This window comes from Schistocerca gregaria, chromosome 10, assembly GCF_023897955.1.
Source record: "Schistocerca gregaria isolate iqSchGreg1 chromosome 10, iqSchGreg1.2, whole genome shotgun sequence".
NCBI classification, from domain to species: Eukaryota; Metazoa; Arthropoda; class Insecta; order Orthoptera; family Acrididae; genus Schistocerca; species Schistocerca gregaria.
The window spans coordinates 196,860,542-196,883,018 of NC_064929.1; the positions used below are offsets into that span (position 1 = coordinate 196,860,542).

General features: G+C 47.1%; 1 protein-coding gene across 1 annotated transcript in view; it reads left to right on the forward strand.

Moving 5' to 3' along the window:
- Positions 1-22,477, forward strand: part of LOC126293458 (uncharacterized) — a 127,837-nt gene that overhangs the window by 41,540 nt on the left and 63,820 nt on the right. Inside the window, exons 2-3 of the mRNA XM_049986702.1 lie at positions 11,198-11,397; positions 18,265-18,395. Coding sequence (XP_049842659.1) covers positions 11,198-11,397; positions 18,265-18,395 — 331 coding nt within the window. The remainder of the gene's footprint in view (positions 1-11,197; positions 11,398-18,264; positions 18,396-22,477) is intronic.

Sequence of the window (22,477 nt, forward strand, 5' to 3'; positions counted from 1 at the left end):
TATTTTTTACGCGATGTTGAATGTTTCTGGAGTAAATGGCCAGATCATATGTCTAGGAAACGGTATCGATGTGCCGGCCCGCTGGATCTTCCTCCGTAATCTGGGAAAAGAACTAACGAGAGGCCAGACGCTAAAGCGTTCGCTGCTACCCCTCTTGCCCCGGACCACTTCATTCCGGCTTCGGGAACTTTTTTCCCAAAATGGAACACCTAGCACACTCAGAAGCACAATTGCCGAGGGCACCAAAACGGTGCCAAATATGTTGGGCGAACAACACTACAAGACACGCTCAGTAAAAGTGCACAAGGTGTGGTCAATATTTATGCCTGCAACACTGTGCAATGGTTTGTCCCGATGATTATGACGTTGAAGTTATCGGAAACGATAGCTAATGATACATGTACCGTTTTTATTTCCCTTATTCTAAAAGGGACGTTATTTTGTATTAATTTCCTACCTGTTTCGTTAGTATATTCTTGATACAAATACTGTATACTGAATAAAGTTTCTAAATCTTAATAAATAAAACTTATATTCCTAATTTTAATAAATTAATGTTCTGTTGCTAATAATTAATACGTATATGGTTTGTTGTGCGTTTTGTTTGCTTATTCTCTTCAACATCTGGGGTTAATTGAAAGTAATGGTGCAGCGGTGGTCCCGTATCTCGCAGATACAACGCGACCTTCAATGTTTCTCCCAGTGACGCGACCAGTACAGTGTTTTAATTATTTATGTTACTTCATTACTCCGAGAATATGTACTTCTAAGTTCCTCATGTTGATAGCTGTTCTTGATTCTAATTCAGGAATATTTACTTCGTCTTCTTTGGTGAAGCAATTTCGGAAAGCTGTTTTTATTAACTCTGATTTAGGAGCGCTGTCGTCGATAGTATTTCCATTGCTGTCGCGCAGGTAAGTCCTGTGTGGTGCTCGGTGTTGAAGTGCGAACTGGCCGAAGAAAGTTTAAGTCCAGCAGGGAGCAAAATTGGTATATCCGTTTTAAAGTTGAAGGGGAATAAATTAACAAGTCCACAAGTCTGGTACGACATCAGAGTCTTCGTCTTCTTCGGCGAGCTCCCATGTTCTCAAACTCAGACATGAATCACAGTAACGTTATGGAGGCGGTTCTCGAGTGAGAATCCTGATTGCTGAATTGCTCGCGGAATCGGCGAATGGCCCACAAAAACTCACTCGAAGCAGACTTGTCTGGTCTCGCTCGAGCGCTGCCCTAAATACCACTCGGTCCAAGGATACAGCCAAACGTATTTTCGATCACGTGTCTTGTCGAAGAGAAGCGGTCCGTGCTGCTCGCGGCCTCTTGTGTCGCTTGGGTGAACGGCCGGAGCGTGGCCGACTGTCTTCTGGAAAATTGTCACCTATGTGTTAGGCATCTTCGAACCACTGATGTGATGTTGGTTGCAGACACCGCAGGCGTTAAGACCCGACCAAGTGTATTTCCCCAGCATTGCTTGCTGTGCGCTGCTCATAATGTTTTCACTAATCACGTTACAGCTCAGTAGGGTATAGAATTTGCACATATTTCTTATAAGCTTTATAATTTAAACAGCAAGCAGCCACAAGTATGGTTTAAAAACGGTTATTTAAAACAGACTATTGCCAGTTCAGGTTTCATTGTTTTAGTGCTCCGGCCTCGCTATGTAGGGCGGTTCCCATTGTTTGGTGCAGTGCCGTGTATTTCTGTGCCACGAATTCGTCCTGTACTTGTGTTACGTCTCCATCTACATCTGTCTACATACACCGAAAGACACCATACGGTGCGTGGCGGAGGGTACCCTGTATCACTGCTAGTCGTTTCTCGCATTTAGAGCGAGAGAAAAACGAATCTCAGTATACCTCCGTACGAGCCCTAATTTCTCGTATCGTATCTTTATTGTTTCCGCAGTGTTGTTACCTCTTGATCACGGGGTCCCGGGTTCGATTCCCAGCCGGGTCGGGGATTTTCTCCTCTCGGGGAGTGGAGGTTTGTGTTGTCTGCATCATTTCCTCGTCACTCATGAAAGTGGCAAGTATGGACTATGTAAAGATTGGAAACTGATACGAGCGCTGATAACCGCACAGTTCAGCGCCCTACAAACCAAATATCACCACCATTATCTTCGTTGTCCTTACGCGACGTGTGTTTGTGGCAGTAGGATTGTTCTGCAGTCAGCTTCAAGTGTCGGTTCTGTAATTTTTCTCAATAGTGTTCCTCGAAAAGGCCAACAGCCTTGCCGCAGTGGTTCCCATCAAATCACCGAAGTTAAGCGCTGTTGGGTTGGGTTACGACTTGGTCTGCTGAGCGCTGTTGGCAAGCGGGGCGCACTCAGCCCTTGTGAGGCAAACTGAGGAGCTGCTTGAATGAGAAGTAGCGGCTCCGGTCTCGTAAACTGACATACGGCCGGGAGAGTGGTGTGCTGACCACATGCCGTTCGATATTCGCATCCAGTGACGCCTATGATCTCAGGATGACACGGCGGTCGGTCAGTACCGTTGGGCCCTCATGGCCTGTTCGGGAGCTGTTTAGGTTTTTTAGTTCCTCCACAAGAACGTCACATTTCCTCCAGGAATTCCTATTTGAACTCCTGAAGGATCTTCGTAATACTTGGTTGTTGTTTGAACCTAATGGGAACAAATGTAACAGCCTGTCCATGAATTGCTTCGATGTCTCCATTTAATTCGGATACCAAAGACTCAAGTAGTACTCAAGAATAGGTCGCACTGGCAGCCTGCATGGGGACTCAAGATTATGGGTTTGTTTTTCCTACTCATCTGGATTACTTTACATTTTTCTATATTTAGAGCAAGCTGCTGTTCATCATATGGACTAGAAATTTTGCCTAAATCATCTTGTATCCTCTTAAAGTCACTCATCTTCGACATCTTACTGTACACCACAGCATCATCATGAAATAGCTACAGTCTGAAAGCCCACCCTCTCCATCGTATCATTTATGTATGCAGAGAATAACAGCGGTCGTATCACACTTCTCTGGGACACTGCTGATGATAGCCTTGTCTCTCATGAACACTGACTATCAAGAACAACATATTGGTTTCTGTCACTTAAGAAGTCTTCGAGCCACTCACGTACGCGTTTTGAAGTTATTGCATTTTTGCACATGTACTACTGAGTGATTAAATCGGGTGATGTTAAGGGAATTAGATTAGGAAACGAGAAACGTAAAGTAGTGGATGAGTTTTGGTATTTGGGGAGCAAAGTAACTGATGATTGTCGATGTACAGAGGACATAAAATGTAGACTGGCAATGGCAAGGAAAGCGTTTCTGAAGAAGAGAAATTTGTGAACATAGTGTATAGATTTAAGTGTCAGGAAGACTTTTCTGAAAGTATTTGTGTGGAGTTCAGCCTTGTGTGGAAGTGAAACATGGACGATAAATAGTTTAGATAAGAAGAGAATAGAAGCTTTCGAAATGTGGTGCTACAGAAGAATGCTGAGGATTAGACGCGTAGACCACATAACTAATGAGGAGGTATTAACTAGCATTGGGGAGAAGAGAAATTTGTGGCACAACTTGACTGAAAGAAGGGACCGGTTGGTAGGGCATATTCTGAGGCATCAAGGGATCACCAATTTAGTATTGGAGGGCAGCGTGGAGGGTAAAAATCGTAGAGGGAGACCAAGAGATGAATACACTAAGCAGATTCAGAAGGATGTAGGTTGCAGTAGGTACTGGGAGATGAAGAGGCTTGCACAGGATAGAGTAGCATGGTGAGCTGCATCAAACCAGTCTCAGGACTGAAGACCACAACAGTTTCAACTACTAAGGGCTGTTTAATTCTCTGGAAGCTACTGTAACACGCACCATTCTATGTTTTATGGCAGCACACATGCTAAAGATTTACAAAACTTGAACCGCCATTAAGCGAGTAACAAAAATAATGTTAGTAATTTTTGAGAAGACTTCTCTTGGACTACAGTGGGTTTTTATTACTTGTAAACGAACACGAACTGTCACTACCGTAAGAAACTTCTTTTTTTTATGAGGTTACCGGTTTCAGTCTGTTTTAGACCGCTTTCAGACCTCATACTGAAATGTGTACGTGCAATGGAATTGGAGAGATGCAGTAACATATAAAATACATCTTACATAACAAGTGATTAAAGGAGGATTTATACCCCGCTTCGATGATAAATAATGGCATTGGCCGAGCAGTATATTCACTGACACTACGATCTAAGAGGAATACACAACCACTTGCATGCATTTGTACACGTCGACATGCATGCCAGTACGCATTTGGCATCCAGCCGCTGTTACAGCTATCGGATCCTCTCCCGCTGGATGGCACATGTCGATATGACCACGGCGTCTCCATGGCAGCCTTTAGCGTCGGCTAACCACCATCTTTGTTACCATACAATCTACGAGTTTACGATAAGTCTCCACAGATGGCTGTCTATGTTTTCAGAGCAGATTATGACTGGTTATTTCTTTTATATATATTTCTTTCACAGATTCACGTACCACTGTTTATAGCAGTTATTTTACGTAATATAAGGATCGTATTTCTTCATCTGTTATTAGCGCTCGTGTGACCATTTTGAATAACACTTTATTGCAACAAAGCCAACGACCTTGCCGCAGTGGTAACGCTGGTTCCCGTCAGATCACCGAAGTTAAGCGCTGTCTGGCTGGGCTAGCACTTAGATGGGTGACCATCCAGTCTACCGAGCGCTGTTGGCAAACGGTGTGCACTCAGCCCTTGTGAGGCAAAATGAGGAGCTAATTGATTGAGAAGTAGCGGCTCGGGTCTCGTAAACCGACTTACGGTCGGGAGAACGGTGTGCTGACCACATGCTCATCCGCATCCAGTAACGACTGTGGCCTGAGGATGACACGGCGGCCGGTCGGTACCATTGTATCTTCCCGGCCTGTTCGGGTGGAGTGTACTTTTTTTTTTTTAATTGCAACAACCGTTTGACATCCTGTATGTCTGATTGGCTACCGCTGGTGTAATTCAGTTTTCAGTGAGCGGAGCATCGCGTATTTAAGCAACAGTTCCGTTGCTCTCCTTAGCAGTTAACGCTTGCGGAGTCGTAGCACTTGCTCCGTTACAGCCACTGTCTACCCTCATCTCTAAAATTTCTTCTTTTACTATTTGTTATTTAAGGTGTACCTTATATCTTACTACATCTCTATAATTTTATTTTACGTACATATTGCAGTATGAGGTCTGAAGTTGGTATAAAAGAGACCTAAACAGGTAAACGCATAAAAAAGAAGTTTGTTGCGGTTTTAACTCTTCAAAAAAATGGTTCAAATGGCTCTGAGCACTATGGGACTTAACTTCTATGGTCATCAGTCCCCTAGAACTTAGAACTACTTCAACCTAACTAACCTAAGGACAGCACACAACACTCAGTCATCACGAGGCAGAGAATTTTTTAACTCTTCCTGTTCGTTTTTAGAAAATAGTGTAACTCGTGTGCAGCTGCGTGAACACGATTTCATGAGGGTGAAGAGATATACACTGAAGAGTTAAAGGAACTGGTATAGACACACGTATTTACACACCTGGAAATTGAAATAAGAACACCGTGAATTCATTGTCCCAGGAAGGGGAAACTTTATTGACACATTCCTGGGGTCAGATACATCACATGATCACACTGACAGAACCACAGGCACATAGACACAGGCAACAGAGCATGCACAATGTCGGCACTAGTACAGTGTATATCCACCTTTCGCAGCAATGCAGGCTGCTATTCTCCCATGGAGACGATCGTAGAGATGCTGGATGTAGTCCTGTGGAACGGCTTGCCATGCCATTTCCACCTGGCGCCTCAGTTGGACCAGCGTTCGTGCTGGACGTGCAGACCGCGTGAGACGACGCTTCATCCAGTCCCAAACATGCTCAATGGGGGACAGATCCGCAGATCTTGCTGGCCAGGGTAGTTGACTTACACCTTCTAGAGCACGTTGGGTGGCACGGGATACATGCGGACGTGCATTGTCCTGTTGGAACAGCAAGTTCCCTTGCCGGTCTAGGAATGGTAGAACGATGGGTTCGATGACGGTTTGGATGTACCGTGCACTATTCAGTGTCCCCTCGACGATCACCAGAGGTTTACGGCCAGTGTAGGAGATCGCTCCCCACACCATGATGCCGGGTGTTGGCCCTGTGTGCCTCGGTCGTATGCAGTCCTGATTGTGGCGCTCACCTGCACGGCGCCAAACACGCATACGACCATCATTGGCACCAAGGCAGAAGCGACTCTCTTCGCTGAAGACGACACGTCTCTATTCGTCCCTCCATTCACGCCACTGGAGGCGGGCTGCACGATGTTGGGGCGTGAGCGGAAGACAGTCTAACGGTGTGCGGGACCGTAGCCCAGCTTCATGGAGACGGTTGCGAATGGTCCTCGCCGATACCCCAGGAGCAACAGTGTCCCTAATTTGCTGGGAAGTGGCGGTGCGGTCCCCTACTGCACTGCGTAGGATCCTACGGTCTTGGCGTGCATCGGTGCGTCGCTGCGGTCCGGTCCCAGGTCGACGGGCACGTGCACCTTCCGCCGACCACTGGCGACAACATCGATGTACTGTGGAGACCTCACGCCCCACGTGTTGAGCAATTCGGCGGTACGTCCACCCGGCCTCCCGCATGCAGACTATACGCCCTCGCTCAAAGTCCGTCAACTGCACATACGGTTCACGTCCACGCTGTCGCGGCATGCTACCAGTGTTAAAGACTGCGATGGAGCTCCGTATGCCACGGCAAACTGGCTGACACTGACGGCGGTGGTGCACAAATGCTGCGCAGCTAGCGCCATTCGACGGCCAACACCGCGGTTCCTGGTGTGTCCGCTGTGCCGTGCGTGTGATCATTGCTTGTACAGCCCTCTCGCAGTGTCCGGAGCAAGTATGGTGGGTCTGACACACCGGTGTCAATGTGTTCTTTTTTCCATTTCCAGGAGTGTATATACAGAGATATGTAAACAGGCAGAATACGGCGCTGCGTTTGGCAACGCCTATATAGGACAATAAGTGTGTGCCGCAGTTGTTAAATCGGTTACTGCTGCTACTACGGTAGGTTATCAAGATTTAAGTGAGTTTGAATGTGAGTTCGAGCGATGGGTAACACCGTCTCCGAGGTAGGGATGAAGTGGGTATTTTCCCGTACGACCATTTCACGAGTGTGCCGTGAATATCAGGAATCCGGTAAAACATCAAATCTCCGGAAAAAGATCCCGCAAGAACGGGACCAATGACGACTGAAGAGAATCGTTCAACGTGACAGAAGTGCAACCCTTCCACAAATTGCTGCAGGTTTCAACAACGAAACATCATCGATATGGGCTATCGGAGCCATCGGCCTACTCGTGTACCCTTGGTGACTGTACGGCATGAAGCTTCATTCCTTGCTTGGGCCCGTTAACACTGTCACTGTCTGATCTGATCTGTCTGATCTGCTGTTACCACTCCTCTGCTGCCTCCATTTAGATCGCTGGTGTGCGTCTTAGAGCATCTAGTGATCAATTCGGTGTAGGGATGACTGGATCCTTTTCATCAGATAACGTCCGCCCCGGTAGCTGAGTGGTCAGTGTGACGGACTGCCGTCCTAAGGGGCCCGAATTCGATTCCCGGCTGGGCCGGGGATTTTCTCCACTCAGGGACCGGGAGTTGTGTAGTCTTCATCATCATCATTTCGTCACCATCTGGCGCGCAGGTCGCCCAGTGTGGCGTCGAACGTAACAAGACCTGCACCAAGGCGGCCGCACCTGGCCCGTAAGGGACCTGACCTCCTGCCCAATGACACCAAACGCTCATTTACATCAGACAGAGCCTGCGACTAGAATTTCACGTACTTTAAGATACATGACATTTGCCATCACAGATAAGGTGCACTGACGCAGCTGGTCAAATTTCGATCCCAGGCGATACTACTACTATTCAAATGATGGACTACGTGCCACACCAGCTGTCAGTAAAATGACCTTGTTCTTGAAGATGCTGCATATTTTTCCGGCTCTGTATTTCACGTATTTAGATTGTATTTCAGCAGTAGTGTCCGCAGCTCGTGGTCTTGCGGTAGCGTTCTCGCTTCCCGCAGAGGGGATCGCGAGTTAGGTCCCCAGCGGGGTCAGGGATTTTTCCTGCCTCGAGATGACCGGGTGGTGCTGTGTCGCCATTATCATCATTAATGGAAATCTGCAACACACCAGATTACTTTAAACTAAAAATTTTAACAACTCACACAAACACACAAACTATGCACCCCATAGGAGGGATGGAAATGGTACAAAATACAATAAAAAATTACTTGCCACCGAAAGTGCAACTTGTTTTTCAAAGAAAACTCTTACGGTGGAAGGGTGGCAACTTTATATACTAAAATGACCATTTAAATAAAAACCCATGAATTGCAGTCTTACATAAAATATACAAACATGCTCTACGTTACACCTATACCGCCTCTCAAATTGATAGGCAAGATAAAAACATATTTCAGGAATTCGGCCTTAAGCAATAAATTCGTTAACACCAAATCCGACAAATATGACAGAGGCAGCTATTAACGTACGGCAGACCGACAGACAGACAGACACTAACTGCCTAACAAATCCCAACGAAGGAGAGACGAAAAAGCTGGGGACGAGAGACTGACCAAGAAAACAAGTAGAATTTAACAAGTAAATGAAACATCATATCACGAATCACTTAACTTGTAATAAACTGCGTTGTCTGGCGAAGACCTGGCGCAGCACCCCCAAAACGCTCTCCCGAACCGTCCGCTGCCAGCCGCTTCAACGGACGCAGGAAGGCGCGCCGATCTCCCGTCTCACGGCGTCGCAGCTCGCACCGGCCAGACCGATGTCGTGGGTTGACTCCTGTTGCTCTCGTGTCAACCGCCAAGTCCCTACCGCTCGCTATACGGCGCGGCCCACTGGACTCACGTGGCGACCTCACATGCGCCGACGCTCCAGGCGGACAAGTCATCTCGTGTCTCAGAGCGCGACCGACCAACCGATCGATCCAACCGCCAATGACCATTGCCTGCACAAACTCGAGCAGACTGGCGCCGTAACACACACTAGCAGTCCGGACGACAGACACACTGACTGCTCCACACTGACCCGGCTGACCAACAGACAAGACTCGCCCCTTAAATGCACGTGAACAGTCAACCTTTCCCATTTCACGCCAGAGGGAGACACCAAAGCTGCGATTGCCGCAGTGGCGCCACCACCAGAAATGGGGAGGGGGGGGGGGCGACTGCTTTACACTACGCGCTGCGGCGCGCTCTTCAAAATAGCAAATTTTACCACGGCTCAATCATGGTTCATCCTCATTACGGCTGGAGGAAGGCAATGGCAAACCACCTCCTCTAGGACCTTGCCTAGTACGGCGATGCAGGTCTCCCGCATCGTCCCCTACGCTCCTCGGAGTATGGGACCCCATCTACATCTACAGCTACATGATTACTCTGCAATTCACATTTAAGTGCTTGGCAGATTCTTCATCGAACCACAATCATACTATCTCTCGACTATTCCACTCCCGAACTGCGCGCGGGAAAAAACGAACACCTAAACCTTTCTGTTCGAGCTCTGATTTTTCTTATTTTATTTTGATGGTCATTCCTACCAATGTAGGTTGGGCTCAACAAAATATTTTCGCATTCGGAAGGGAAAGTTGGTGACTGAAATTTCGTAAAAAGGTCTCCCCGCGACGAAAAACGTCTATGCTGTAATGACTTCCATCCCAACTCGTGTATCATATCTGCCACACTCTCTCCCCTATAACACGATAATACAAAACGAGCTGCCCTTTTTTGCACCCTTTCGATGTCCTCCGTCAATCCCACCTGGTAAGGATCCCACACCGCGCACCAGTATTCTAACATAGGACGAACGAGTGTAGTGTAAGCTGTCTCTTTAGTGGACTTGTTGCATCTTCTAAGTGTCCTGCCAAAGAAACGCAACCGGCTCGCCTTCCCCACAATATTATCCATGTGATCTTTCCAACTGAAGTTGTTCGTAATTTTAACACCCAGGTACTTAGTTGAATTGTACTATTTATCGAGTAATCGAATTCCAACGGATTTCTTTTGGAACTCATGTGGATCATCTCACACTTTTCGTTATTTAGCGTCAACTGCCACTTGACACACCATACAGCAATCTTTTCTAAATCGCTTTGCAATTGATACTGGTCTTCGGATGACCTTACTAGACGGTAAATTACAGCATCATCTGCGAGCAACCTAAGAGAACTCCTCAGATTGTCACCCAGGTCATTTATAAGGATCAGGAACAGCAGAAATCCCAGGACGCTTCCCTGGTGAACACCTGATATCACTTCAGTTTTACTCGATGATTTGCCGTCTATTACTGTGAACTGCGACCTTCCTGACAGGAAATCACGAGTCCAGTCGCACAACTGAGACGATACCCCATAGCTCCGCAGCTTGATTAGAAGTCGCTTGTGAGGAACGGTGTCAAAAGCTTTCCGGAAATCTAGAAATACGGAATCAACTTGAGATCCCCTGTCGATAGCGGCCATTACTTCGTGCGAATAAAGAGGTAGCTGCGTTGCACAAGAGCGATGTTTTCTGAAACCATGCTGATTGCGTATCAATAGATCGTTCCCTTCGAGGTGATTCATAATGTTTGAATACAGTATATGCTCCAGAACCCTACTGCAAACCGACGTCAATGATATAGGTCTGTAGTTCGATGGATTACTCCTACTACCTTTCTTGAACAATGGTGCGACCTGCACAATTTTCCAATCTGTAGGTACAGATCTATCGGTGAGCGAGCGGTTGTATATGAGTGCTAAGTAGGGAGCTATAGTATCAGCGTAATCTGAAAGGAACCTAATCGGTATACAATCTGGACCTGAAAACTTGCCCGTATCAAGCGATTTGAGTTCTTCGCAACCCCTAAGGTATCTACATCTGAGAAACTCATAGTAGCAGATGTTCGTGTTTCAAATTCTGGAATATTCCATTCGTCTTCCTCGGTGAAGGAATTTCGGAAAACTGCGTTCAATAACTCCGCTTCAGCGGCACAGTCGTCGGTAACAGTACCATCGGCACTTCGCATAATCATCATCATCATCATCATCATCAGTGTATAATACCAACAATCTGCAGTTAGTACGAAAGTGTGCATGAAGGGCGATCGCACTCCAACTCAGATGTGCTTTACGCATTTGTGTTCACAGACTGCAGCAGACGGATCTAGCGTCCAGAGGAGCGTGATGGAGGTGCTGCTGGAACGGCTGGAGCGGTGCCTGCGCTCCGAGGCAATGTCCGTGCTGGACAGCCTGGAGGCTGCTGACGTGGCGACCATCTGGCCAGGCGTCGAGCTGGTCAGGGTGGACGGCCGACCCACTCAGCGGACCAGCGGGAAGGGACACAGCAGGTGAGCCGGAGGACCTGTCCACTGTCCAGGGACACTGGCGATCCATCACTAGGCTGTACAGGTGTTTCTTCGGTTGGGATAGTTAGGATTACGATAGGTTTTATGTGGCCCAACAGAACTTCCTGTCCTCTGCCAATATCTTCACCTCACACTATCACTTACATCTAACATCCTTGATTATTTTGTATGTCCATCCTTTTAGCAGGAGGTCTCTGGGGCGACGCCAATTTACTATAGCTACAAAAAATAAAAACACCTACAGCCGTCTTTATGATTTTATTTTATTTTGTCGCTACCAGTTTCAAGCGTCATTGCGTCATCTTCAGGCTTTTTCTGATGAGGTACAGATTGATACGATGGGTTATGCATGAAGATCACATCAACCAGTACCGCATCAAAAACAGACTGAAGATGACGCAATGAGGCGTTGAAACTGGTAGTGACAAAATAAAATAAAATCATGAGGACGGCTGTAGGTGAAACTTCCTGGCAGATTAAAACTGTGTGCCCGACCGAGACTCGAACTCGGCACCTTTGCCTTTCGCGGGCAAGTGCTCTACCATCTGTGCTACCGAAGCACGACTCATGCCCGTTCCTCATAGCTTTACTTCTGCCAGTATCTCGTCTCCGCAGTATCCTTTCTTTCAGGAGTGCTAGTTCTGCAAGGTTCGCAGGAGAGCTTCTGTAAAGTTTGGAAGATAGGAGACGAGACACTGGCAGAAGCAAAGCTGTGAGGACCGGGCGTGAGTCGTGCTTCGGTAGCACAGATGGTAGAGCACTTGCCCACGAAAGGCAAAGGTCCTGAGTTCAAGTCTCGGTCGGGCACACAGTTTTAATCTGCCAGAAAGTTTCATATCAGCGCACACTCCGCTGCAGAGTGAAAATCTCATTACGGCTGTAGGTGCTTTTATTTTTTGTTCTTGATTACTATCGACGAAATTCGCCAACAGCCTTGTAATTGAGATGTTATTTCATTTTATTTTATTATTAGTTTCGCCATTCCTCTATGCCATCTTCAGGCTCCATATGCATTTCTCAAAAGTAAACTATATTGTCATATAGTGCCTTATATTCCTGGATGTCATGAATTCAAAACTGTATCCCAAGTGCTTCATTCGAAGACTGAATGATACTCGTGGGGTACACTTTTGAATTCATGACACCCAGGAATATATGGCACTGTATGGCAATATCTTTTACTTTTGAGAGATGGAAATGGGGTCTGAAGACAGCATAGCAGAATACCGAAAGTGGCTGTCAAAATAAAATAGCAGCTCAGTCATGCGGCCATTGGCGAATTTCATTAATAATTACTTGACCAGCCCATGTCCCATGTCCATGATGGATAAAGAGAGGACCTTGATTATTTGTTGGATATATGCCAATTTCTGCCTTTACTGCTTAGGCTATCTGAAGACACTTCCTGTCCAACCCAAATTCATAGCTCGTTGCACACTACCTGAGTAGCACGCCCTGTCCACCTTTGTCATTACTGACAGCTTCGCGCTGATACTTATATGAACATGGTGTCTGTTCTTTCGTACATGAATGTAGTGTGTGGACAAATAAGGTGAGAATGTGGCTATCGCGTGAGGCGTGCGTGAGATAGTCCCTGCAGCCGCACTATTCTCTGTCCCCTCGGTGGCTCAGATGGATAGAGCGTCTGCCATGTAAGCAGGAGATCCCGGGTTCGAGACCACTTGTCCTCGTTGATATACAGGGTGTTACAAAAAGGTACGGCCAAACTTTCAGGTAACATTCCTCACACACAAAGATAGAAAATATGTTATGTAGACATGTGTCCGGTAACGCTTACTTTCCATGTTAGAGCTCAGTTTATTACTTCTCTTCAAATCACATTAATCATGGAATGGAAACACACAGCAACAGAACGTACCAGCGTGACTTCAAACACTTTGTTACAGGAAATGTTCAAAATGTCCTCCGTTAGCGAGGATACATGCATCCATCCTCGGTCGCATGGAATCCCTGATGCGCTGATGCAGCCCTGGAGAATGGCGTTTTGTATCACAGCCGTCCACAATACGAGCATGAAGAGTCTCTACATTTGGTACCGGGGCTGCGTAGACAAGAGCTTTCAAATGCCCCCATAAATGAAAGTCAAGAGGGTTGAGGTCAGGAGAGCGTGGAGGCCATGGAATTGGTCCGCCTCTACCAGTCCATCGGTCACCGAATCTGTTGTTGAGAAGCGTACGAACACTTCGACTGAAATGTGCACGAGCTCCATCGCGCATGAATCACCTGTTGTGTCGTACTTGCAACGGCACATGTTCTAGCAGCACAGGTAGAGTATCCGGTATGAAATCATGATAACGTGCTCCATTGAGCGTAGATGGAAGAACATGGGGCCCAATCAAGATATCACCAACAATGCCTGCGCAAACGTTCACAGAAAATCTGTGTTGATGACGTGATTGCACAGTTGCGTGCGGATTCTCTTCAGCCAACACATGTTGATTGTGAACATTTACAATTTAATCACGTTGGAATGAAGCCTCATCCGTAAAGAGAACATTTGCACTGAAATGAGGATTGACACATTGTTGGATGAACCATTCGCAGAAGTGTGGAGGCCAATCAGCTGCTGATAGTGGCTGCACACGCTGTACATGGTACGGAAGCAACTGGTTCTCCCGTGGCACTCTCCATACAGTGACGTAGTCAACGTTACCTTGTACAGCACCAACTTCTCTGACGCTGACATTAGGGTTATCGTCAACTGCACGAAGAATTGCCTCGTCCATTGCAGGTGTCCTCGTCGTTCTAGGTCTTCCCCAGTCGCGAGTCATAGGCTGGAATGTTCCGCGCTCCCTAAGACGCCGATTAATTGCTTCGAACGTTTTCCTGTCGGGACACTTTCGTTCTGGAAATCCGTCTCGATACAAACGTACCGCTCCACGGCTATTGCCCCGTGATAATCCATACATCAAATGGGCATCTGCAAACTCCGCATTTGTAAACATTGCACTGACTGTAAAACCACGTTCGTGATGAACACTAACCTGTTGATGCTACGTACTGATGTGCTTGATGCTAGTACTGTAGAGCAATGAGTCGCATGTCAACATAAGCACCGAAGTCAACATTACCTTCCTTCAATTGGGCCAACTGGCTGTGAATCGAGAAAGTACAGTACATACTGACGAAGCTAAAATGAGCTCTAACATGTAAATTAAGCGTTTCCGGACACATGTCCACATAACATATTTTCTTTATTTGTGTGTGAGGAATGTTTCCTGAAAGTTTGGCCGTACCTTTTTATAGCACCCTGTATATCAAATGTCCGTCAGCAGCTGAATTCTAATTGAATTCCTTATATTAATACCTTCAGCTGCTGACGGGCGTAGATGTATATCAACGGGGACACGTGAAAACGTGTGCCCGGTCTCGGAAACTGACACACGGCTGTTAGAGCGGTGTGCTGACCACGTGCCCCTCCATATCCGCATCCAGTGACGTCTGTGGGCTGAGGTTGATACGGCGGCAGGTCGGTACCGTTGGGCCTTCATGGCCTGTTCGAGAGGAGTTTAGTTTTTTCTAATTTAATTCTAGTTTCGCGCTGATTCCTGAAAGAGTTCGTGAGACTGCACAGGAATGTGAATGTTCTTAATGATCGTTAAGGCCTGTCTATTTATGTATGTTCGGCGTCTGTTCTTTTGGACATGACAAAAGGACTGATGCCACACAGGCATTAGTATGTACCTGCACTTTCGTTGTAATTGTCTTTGGTTTGGCAGTATGGCTCGCCAGCCGATAGATGTAGCTTTTCTCTTCGCTGGCGGCAGGTGTCACAGTATCACATGATTTCGCTTTACAAAGTAAACATGGCTGCACCACTCTCCATTTGAGCCAATGAAAATCAACGTTCTGTAATCTCTTTGTTTCAGTTCAACATGGACTCCAAACCATGATGCATAGTAACATTATTCACATGACATTCATTTCGGAAGATGAATACTTATGTTAACGGCTGATACGTGTAACTCTATACTTTGTATGAAGACTTTCCTTTTTGATGTGCTGATGATGGGCTGTGCCCGGAACGTGGCAATAAATAAAAGTTTTGGAATAGCAAGTGGCAAGTTATTCTAGCGACCTACTCACCAGTGGGATAACTGTACTCAAGTTTTCGACATGGTCACAGGCCTTTGCGGGATTCATGTCGCACCTTAAGTTCATTACCAAAGGTAAATTATGCTTTAACTCACAGATAAAATCCCTGGTTGGATTACTCTGATTAGATGATTACAAGTACATAAACAATCCGTACAGTTAAAGAGGAGAAAAGTTAAGACATTACGGGGGGCATTCAATAAGCAATGTAATACTGTTTTTCTGGAAAAATTGGACTGAAAAAAAATGCGAAAATTGTTGTGGGATATTGTGATGTGTTCCTGTTTCAGCGCCTATAGTTTCATGAAGTTCCGATATGTGGCGGGGCTATCGTCGCTTTCAAAACGGTGTCTGTAGAGTATCTGCGTTCCAAGGAGAGAGCTCACATTGAGTTTCTTTTGCCGGTAAACCAGAGCGTCGCAGGTATCATAGGCGCTTGCAGAATGTCTACGGAGACCTTGCGGTGGACAAAAGCACGGTGAGTCGTTGGGTGAGGCCTGTGCGAGGAAGGTCGCGGATACCTGTCCGACCTCCAGGTGACCGCACACAGCTGAGACTCTTGCATTGCCTGAACGTGCAGACACTCTCATTCGAGTTGATCGACGGATCACAAACAAACAACTCAATGCACAACTGAACGTCTATGTTGGTACTGCTGACACACTCGTCCACCAGTTGGGCGCTCAAAGGCTTATGCCTCTTGGTTCATAAGTAGATCATAAGTAGAAACGAAGAACCATCTGTGAGGATGATCGTGGCAATTTTTAGCCGAACGTCGTCACAAGCGATGTGAAATATGGGTTCATCACTTCGAACTCGAAAGAAAATGGCAATCCATTGGGTGGCCCCAGTCTTCCGAAGAAAAAGTTTAAAACTGCACCCACTAACGGTAAAGTGATGGATAGGGTCATTTGGGACTCCGGAGTGGTTATTCTGTTTCATGTCCTACCTCATGGAGAGACGTTCAATTTTCTAGTGTATTGTGCTACCGTCAGGGAACTGAAGAACTGAAGAAACGACTTCACCATGTTTGTCACCGCAAAAATGCAAACTAACTCTGAACTTGAGACAGAGAAGTTGATGTCCATGGATCAGCACTGCTTTAGAAAGCATCGCTCCTGCGAAACGTAACTCGCATTTTTTTCACATGATACCTTGCGAACCATGGATGAAGAGTATCAGACGAATACCATATTCCTACACTCCCGGAAAGCGTTTGACTCGGTGCCCCACTGCAGACTCCTAACGAAGGTACGAGCATATGGTATTGCTTCTCAAATATGTGTCTCGAAGATTTCTTAAGTAGTAGAACCCTGTACGTTGTCCTCGATGGTGAGTGTTCATCGGAGGTGAGGATATCGTCTGGAGTGCCCCAGGGAAGTGTGGTAGGTCCGCTGTTGTTTTCTATCTACATAAATGATCTTTCGGATAGGGTTGATAGCAATGTGCGGCTGTTTGCTGATGATGCTGTGGTGTACGGGAAGGTGTCGCCGTTAAGTGACTAGGAGGATACAAGATGACTTGGACAGGATTTGTGATTGGTGTAAAGAATGGCAGCTAACTCTAAATATAAATAAATGTAAATTAATGCAGATGAATAGGAAAAAGAATCCCGTAATGTTTGAATACTCCATTATTAGTGTAGCGCTTAATACAGTCACGTCGATTCAATATTTGGGCGTAACATTGCAGAGCGATATGAAGTGGGACAAGAATGTAATGGCAGTTGTGGGGAAGGTGGATAGTCGTCTTCGGTTCATTGGTAGAATTTTGGGAAGATGTGGTTCATCTGTAAAGGAGACCGCTTATAAAACACAAATACGACCTATTCTTGAGTACTGCCCGAGCGTTTGGGATCCCTATCAGGTCGGATTGAGGGAGGACATAGAAGCAATTCAGAGGCGGGCTGCTAGATTTGTTACCGGTAGGTTTGATCATCACGCGAGTGTTACGGAAATGCTTCAGGAACTCGGGTGGGAGTCTCTGGAGGAAAGGAGGCATTCTTTTCGTGAATCGCTACTGAGGAAATATAAAGAACCAGCATTTGAGGCTCATTTCAGTACAATTTTACTGCCGCCAACTTACATTTCGCTGAAAGAGCCCAAAGATAAGATAGATTAGGGTTCGTACAGAGGCATATAGGCAGTCATTTTTCCCTCGTTCTGTTTGGGAGTGGAACAGGGAGAGATCATGCTAGTTGTGGTACGAGGTACCCTCCGTCACGCACCGTATGGTGGATTGCGGAGTATGTATGTAGATGTAGATGAAACTACTACTTCTCCATGACAACGCTCGAGGAGCTCATACGACTCCAATGGACTGTTCTTCCTCATCCACCCTACAGCCTTGATCCTGGACCTGGCGACTCCCATCTGTTTGGTCCAATGAAACATGCACTTCCCAGCAAGCAGTACGTGGATGATGGAGAGGTTACTGACGCAGTAAGATGTTGGCTTCCATGTCGACCAGTAGAATAGTACCATGAGGGTATACAGGTCCTCCCAGTTAGATGGCGTATGGCCGTCGCACTGAACGGAGAGTATGGTGAAGAACAGGTTTTGTAGCCCAGAAAGTGGAGAATAAGTGTTGTATTGGAATCCTGAATAAAACCAGCTTGCTTTCAGAAAAAAATTATTGTATTACTTACTGAACGGCCCTCGTGTAAATAAGAGGAGGTGTAGCGTCCTAACTGTGGACTTCCCTCAGTACTGTTTGGTTTCTTTAATGTTTCAGCGACAGCACGCTAGGCAAAGACGAAGATGACAGGTGGGCGGCAATTGCTGTCGACAAGTTGGCAGCCCTGCTGAGGTCGCACGCCATCAGGCTGCGTCTGCCATCGACTGCAGACGACGAGCGCGAAGAAGGTGAGAGAATACTCCGACTGCTGCCGTTTTACCTCTTCTCCATGTTAATTCTGTCCTCTATCCAGTACGTTCTGTTTATTTCTCAACATTGTGTCTTGAGAGCGTGTTTGTAGCGATCTGTTCACACATTACCTTTCTAACACTATTCGTCACACGTTCGTTCGTTGGACTGCCCTCAGTCAGTCTTCATCTCCTTTTGCTCAGGGATTAGATGGTAACAGAGCATGGTATATTCGAAATTCTGGATTCTTGTAAGCCTGTTTAGTCTGGGAGTATGCCTCATGGCTACAGCTGTTAAACGTATTATTATTATTATTATTATTATTATTATTATTATTATTATTTATTCGTATAGCCCCTTTGGAGGGCATAAGAAATACATTTTGATTTTTTTCGTTCGTTTCCTTCGTGGTCCACCTCTTTCCTTTTGCCGACCTCTTTCTTTCCTGAAGTCCTGTCATTCTGCATCTACATCTACATCCATTCTTCTCAAACCAGCCGACGGTGTGTGGCGGAGGGTACCTTGAGTACCTATATAGGTTCTCCCTTCTATTCCAGTCTCGTATTGTTCCTGGAAAGAAAGAGTATCGGTATGCCTCTGTGTGGGCTCTAATCTCTATAACTTTATCCTCATGGTCTCTTCGCGAAATATACGTAGGAGGGAGTAATATACTGCTTGACTCGTCGGTGAAGGTATTTCTCGAAACTTCAACAAAAGCCCGTACCGAGCTACTGAGTGTCTCTCTTGAGAGTCTTCCACTGGAGTTTGTCTGTCATCTCCGTAACGCTTTCGCGATTACTAAATGATCCTGTAACGAAGGGCGCTGCTCTCCGTTGGATCTTCTCTCTCTCTCTTCTATCAACCCTATCTGGTACGGATCCCACACCGGTGAGCAGTATTCAAGCAGTGGGCGAACAAGCGTACAATAACCTCCTTCCTTTGTTTTTGGATTGCATTTCCTTAGGATTCTTCCAATGAATCTCAATCTGGCATCTGGTTTACCGACGATTAATTCTATATGGTCATTCCATTTTAAATCACTCCTAATACCTACTTTCAGATAATTCACAGAATGAACTGCTTCCAGTTGCTGACCTCCTGTATTGTAGCTAAATACACTCCTGGAAATGGAAAAAAGAACACATTGACACCGGTGTGTCAGACCCACCATACTTGCTCCGGACACTGCGAGAGGGCTGTACAAGCAATGATCACACGCACGGCACAGCGGACACACCAGGAACCGCGGTGTTGGCCATCGAATGGCGCTAGCTGCGCAGCATTTGTGCACCGCCGCCGTCAGTGTCAGCCAGTTTGCCGTGCCATACGGAGCTCCATCGCAGTCTTTAACACTGGTAGCATGCCGCGACAGCGTCGACGTGAACCGTATGTGCAGTTGACGGACTTTGAGCGAGGGCGTATAGTGGGCATGCGGGATGCCGGGTGGACGTACCGCCGAATTGCTCAACACGTGGGGCGTGAGGTCTCCACAGTACATCGATGTTGTCGCCAGTGGTGGGCGGAAGGTGCACGTGCCCGTCGACCTGGGACCGGACCGCAGCGACGCATGGATGCACGCCAAGACCGTAGGATCCTACGCAGTGCCGTAGGGGACCGCACCGCCACTTCCCAGCAAATTAGGGACACTGTTGCTCCTGGGGTATCGGCGAGGACCATTCGCAACCGTCTCCATGAAGCTGGGCTACGGTCCCGCACACCGTTAGGCCGTCTTCCGCTCACGCCCCAACATCGTGCAGCCCGCCTCCAGTGGTGTCGCGACAGGCGTGAATGGAGGGACGAATGGAGACGTGTCGTCTTCAGCGATGAGAGTCGCTTCTGCCTTGGTGCCAATGATGGTCGTATGCGTGTTTGGTGCCGTGCAGGTGAGCGCCACAATCAGGACTGCATACGACCGAGGCACACAGGGCCAACACCCGGCATCATGGTGTGGGGAGCGATCTCCTACACTGGCCGTACACCTCTGCTGATCGTCGAGGGGACACTGAATAGTGCACGGTACATCCAAACCGCCATCGAACCCATCGTTCTACCATTCCTAGACCGGCAAGGGAACTTGCTGTTCCAACAGGACAATGCACGTCCGCATGTATCCCGTGCCACCCAACGTGCTCTAGAAGGTGTAAGTCAACTACCCTGGCCAGCAAGATCTCCGGATCTGTCCCCCATTGAGCATGTTTGGGACTGGATGAAGCGTCGTCTCACGTGGTCTGCACGTCCAGCACGAACGCTGGTCCAACTGAGGCGCCAGGTGGAAATGGCATGGCAAGCCGTTCCACAGGACTACATCCAGCATTTCTACGATCGTCTCCATGGGAGAATAGCAGCCTGCATTGCTGCGAAAGGTGGATATACACTGTACTAGTGCCGACATTGTGCATGCTCTGTTGCCTGTGTCTCTGTGCCTGTGGTTCTGTCAGTGTGATCATGTGATGTATCTGACCCCAGGAATGTGTCAATAAAGTTTCCCCTTCCTGGGACAATGAATTCACGGTGTTCTTATTTCAATTTCCAGGAGTGTAATAAGGGATCTTTCTTTCTACGTCTTCGCAGCACATTACACTTGTCTACATTGAGATTCAATTGCCATTCCCTGCACCATGCCTCAATTCGTTGCAGATCCTCCTGCATTTCAGTACAATTTTCCAATGTTGCATCCTCTCGATACACCACAGCATCATCTGCAAAAATCCTCAGTGAACTTCCGATGTCATCCACCAGGTCATTTATGTATATTGTGAATAGCAACGGTCCTATGACAGTCCCCTGCGGCACACATGAAATCACTCTTACTTCGGAAGACTTCTCTCCACTGAGAATGATGTGCAGCGTTCTGTTATGTAGGAACTCCTCAATCCAATCACACAATTGGTCTGATTGCTCTTACTTTGGTCATTAAACGACTGTGGGGAACTGTATCGAACGCCTTGCGAAAGTCAATAAACACGGCATATACCTGTGAACCCCTGTCTATGGCCCTCGGAGTTTCGTGGACGAATAGCGATAGCTGGGTTTCACACGATCGTCTTTTTAGAAACCCATGTTGATCCCTACAGAGTAGATTTATAGTCGCCAGAAAAGTCATTATACTCGAACATGTTGCTTCACTGAAAAATATTCTCTTATATGTCAAGCCCATTCTAATTCTTGTTTTTCATATCTTTATCAATTTCAGTGAAATACACTAAGGTGACAAAAGTCACGAACTGTCTCCTAATATCGTGCAGCCGGCCTCTGTGGCCAAGCGGTTCTAGGCGCTTCAATCCAGGACCGCGCTGCTGCTACAGTCGCAGGTTCGAATCCTGCCTCGGGCATGGATGTGTGTGATGTTCTTATGTTTAAGTAGTGCTAAGCCTAGCGGGTGATGACCTCACATGTTAAGTCCTGTAGTGCTTAGAGCCCTTTGAACCATAATATCGTGCCGGAACTCCTACTTGCCACGGTAGCCGAGAGCTACCTGGATTTGGGTAGGCACGCCGGCCCCTGATCGAATTCGCTCAGCCGATTAACGACGAGGGCGGGTGTGCCAGCCAGCCTGGATGTGGTTTTTAGGCGGTTTTCCACTTCCTGATAGGTGAATACCGGGCTGATCCCCACGTTCCACCTCAGTTACACAGCTCGCAGACATCTGAACACATTCGCACTATTCCATGGATTACATTAGACGCAGACAGAATGGGTACCCTACTTCCGTCCTGGGGGGTACGGGGTGCCAAATCCGATTAAGCATGGCCAACCCTGTGCAACTGTGGGATAAGGCTCCAGCGATAGAATCGTGCCGGACCTCCTATTGTTCAGTACAGTGCAGCAACTCGACGTGGCATGGACTCAACAAGTAATTGGAAGTCCCCTACAGAAATACTGAGCCACACTGCCTCCATAGCCATCCATAATTGCTAATCTGTTTCTGGTGCAGCATTTTATCTGCGAACTGATTACGCCCTGTTAATGTTCAATCGGAGTCATACAGGCTGATCTGGGTGGCCATAACATTAGCTCGAAGGGTCCAGGGTGGCCTTCAAACCAATGGCGAACAACTGTCACACAGTGAGGTGATGCATTG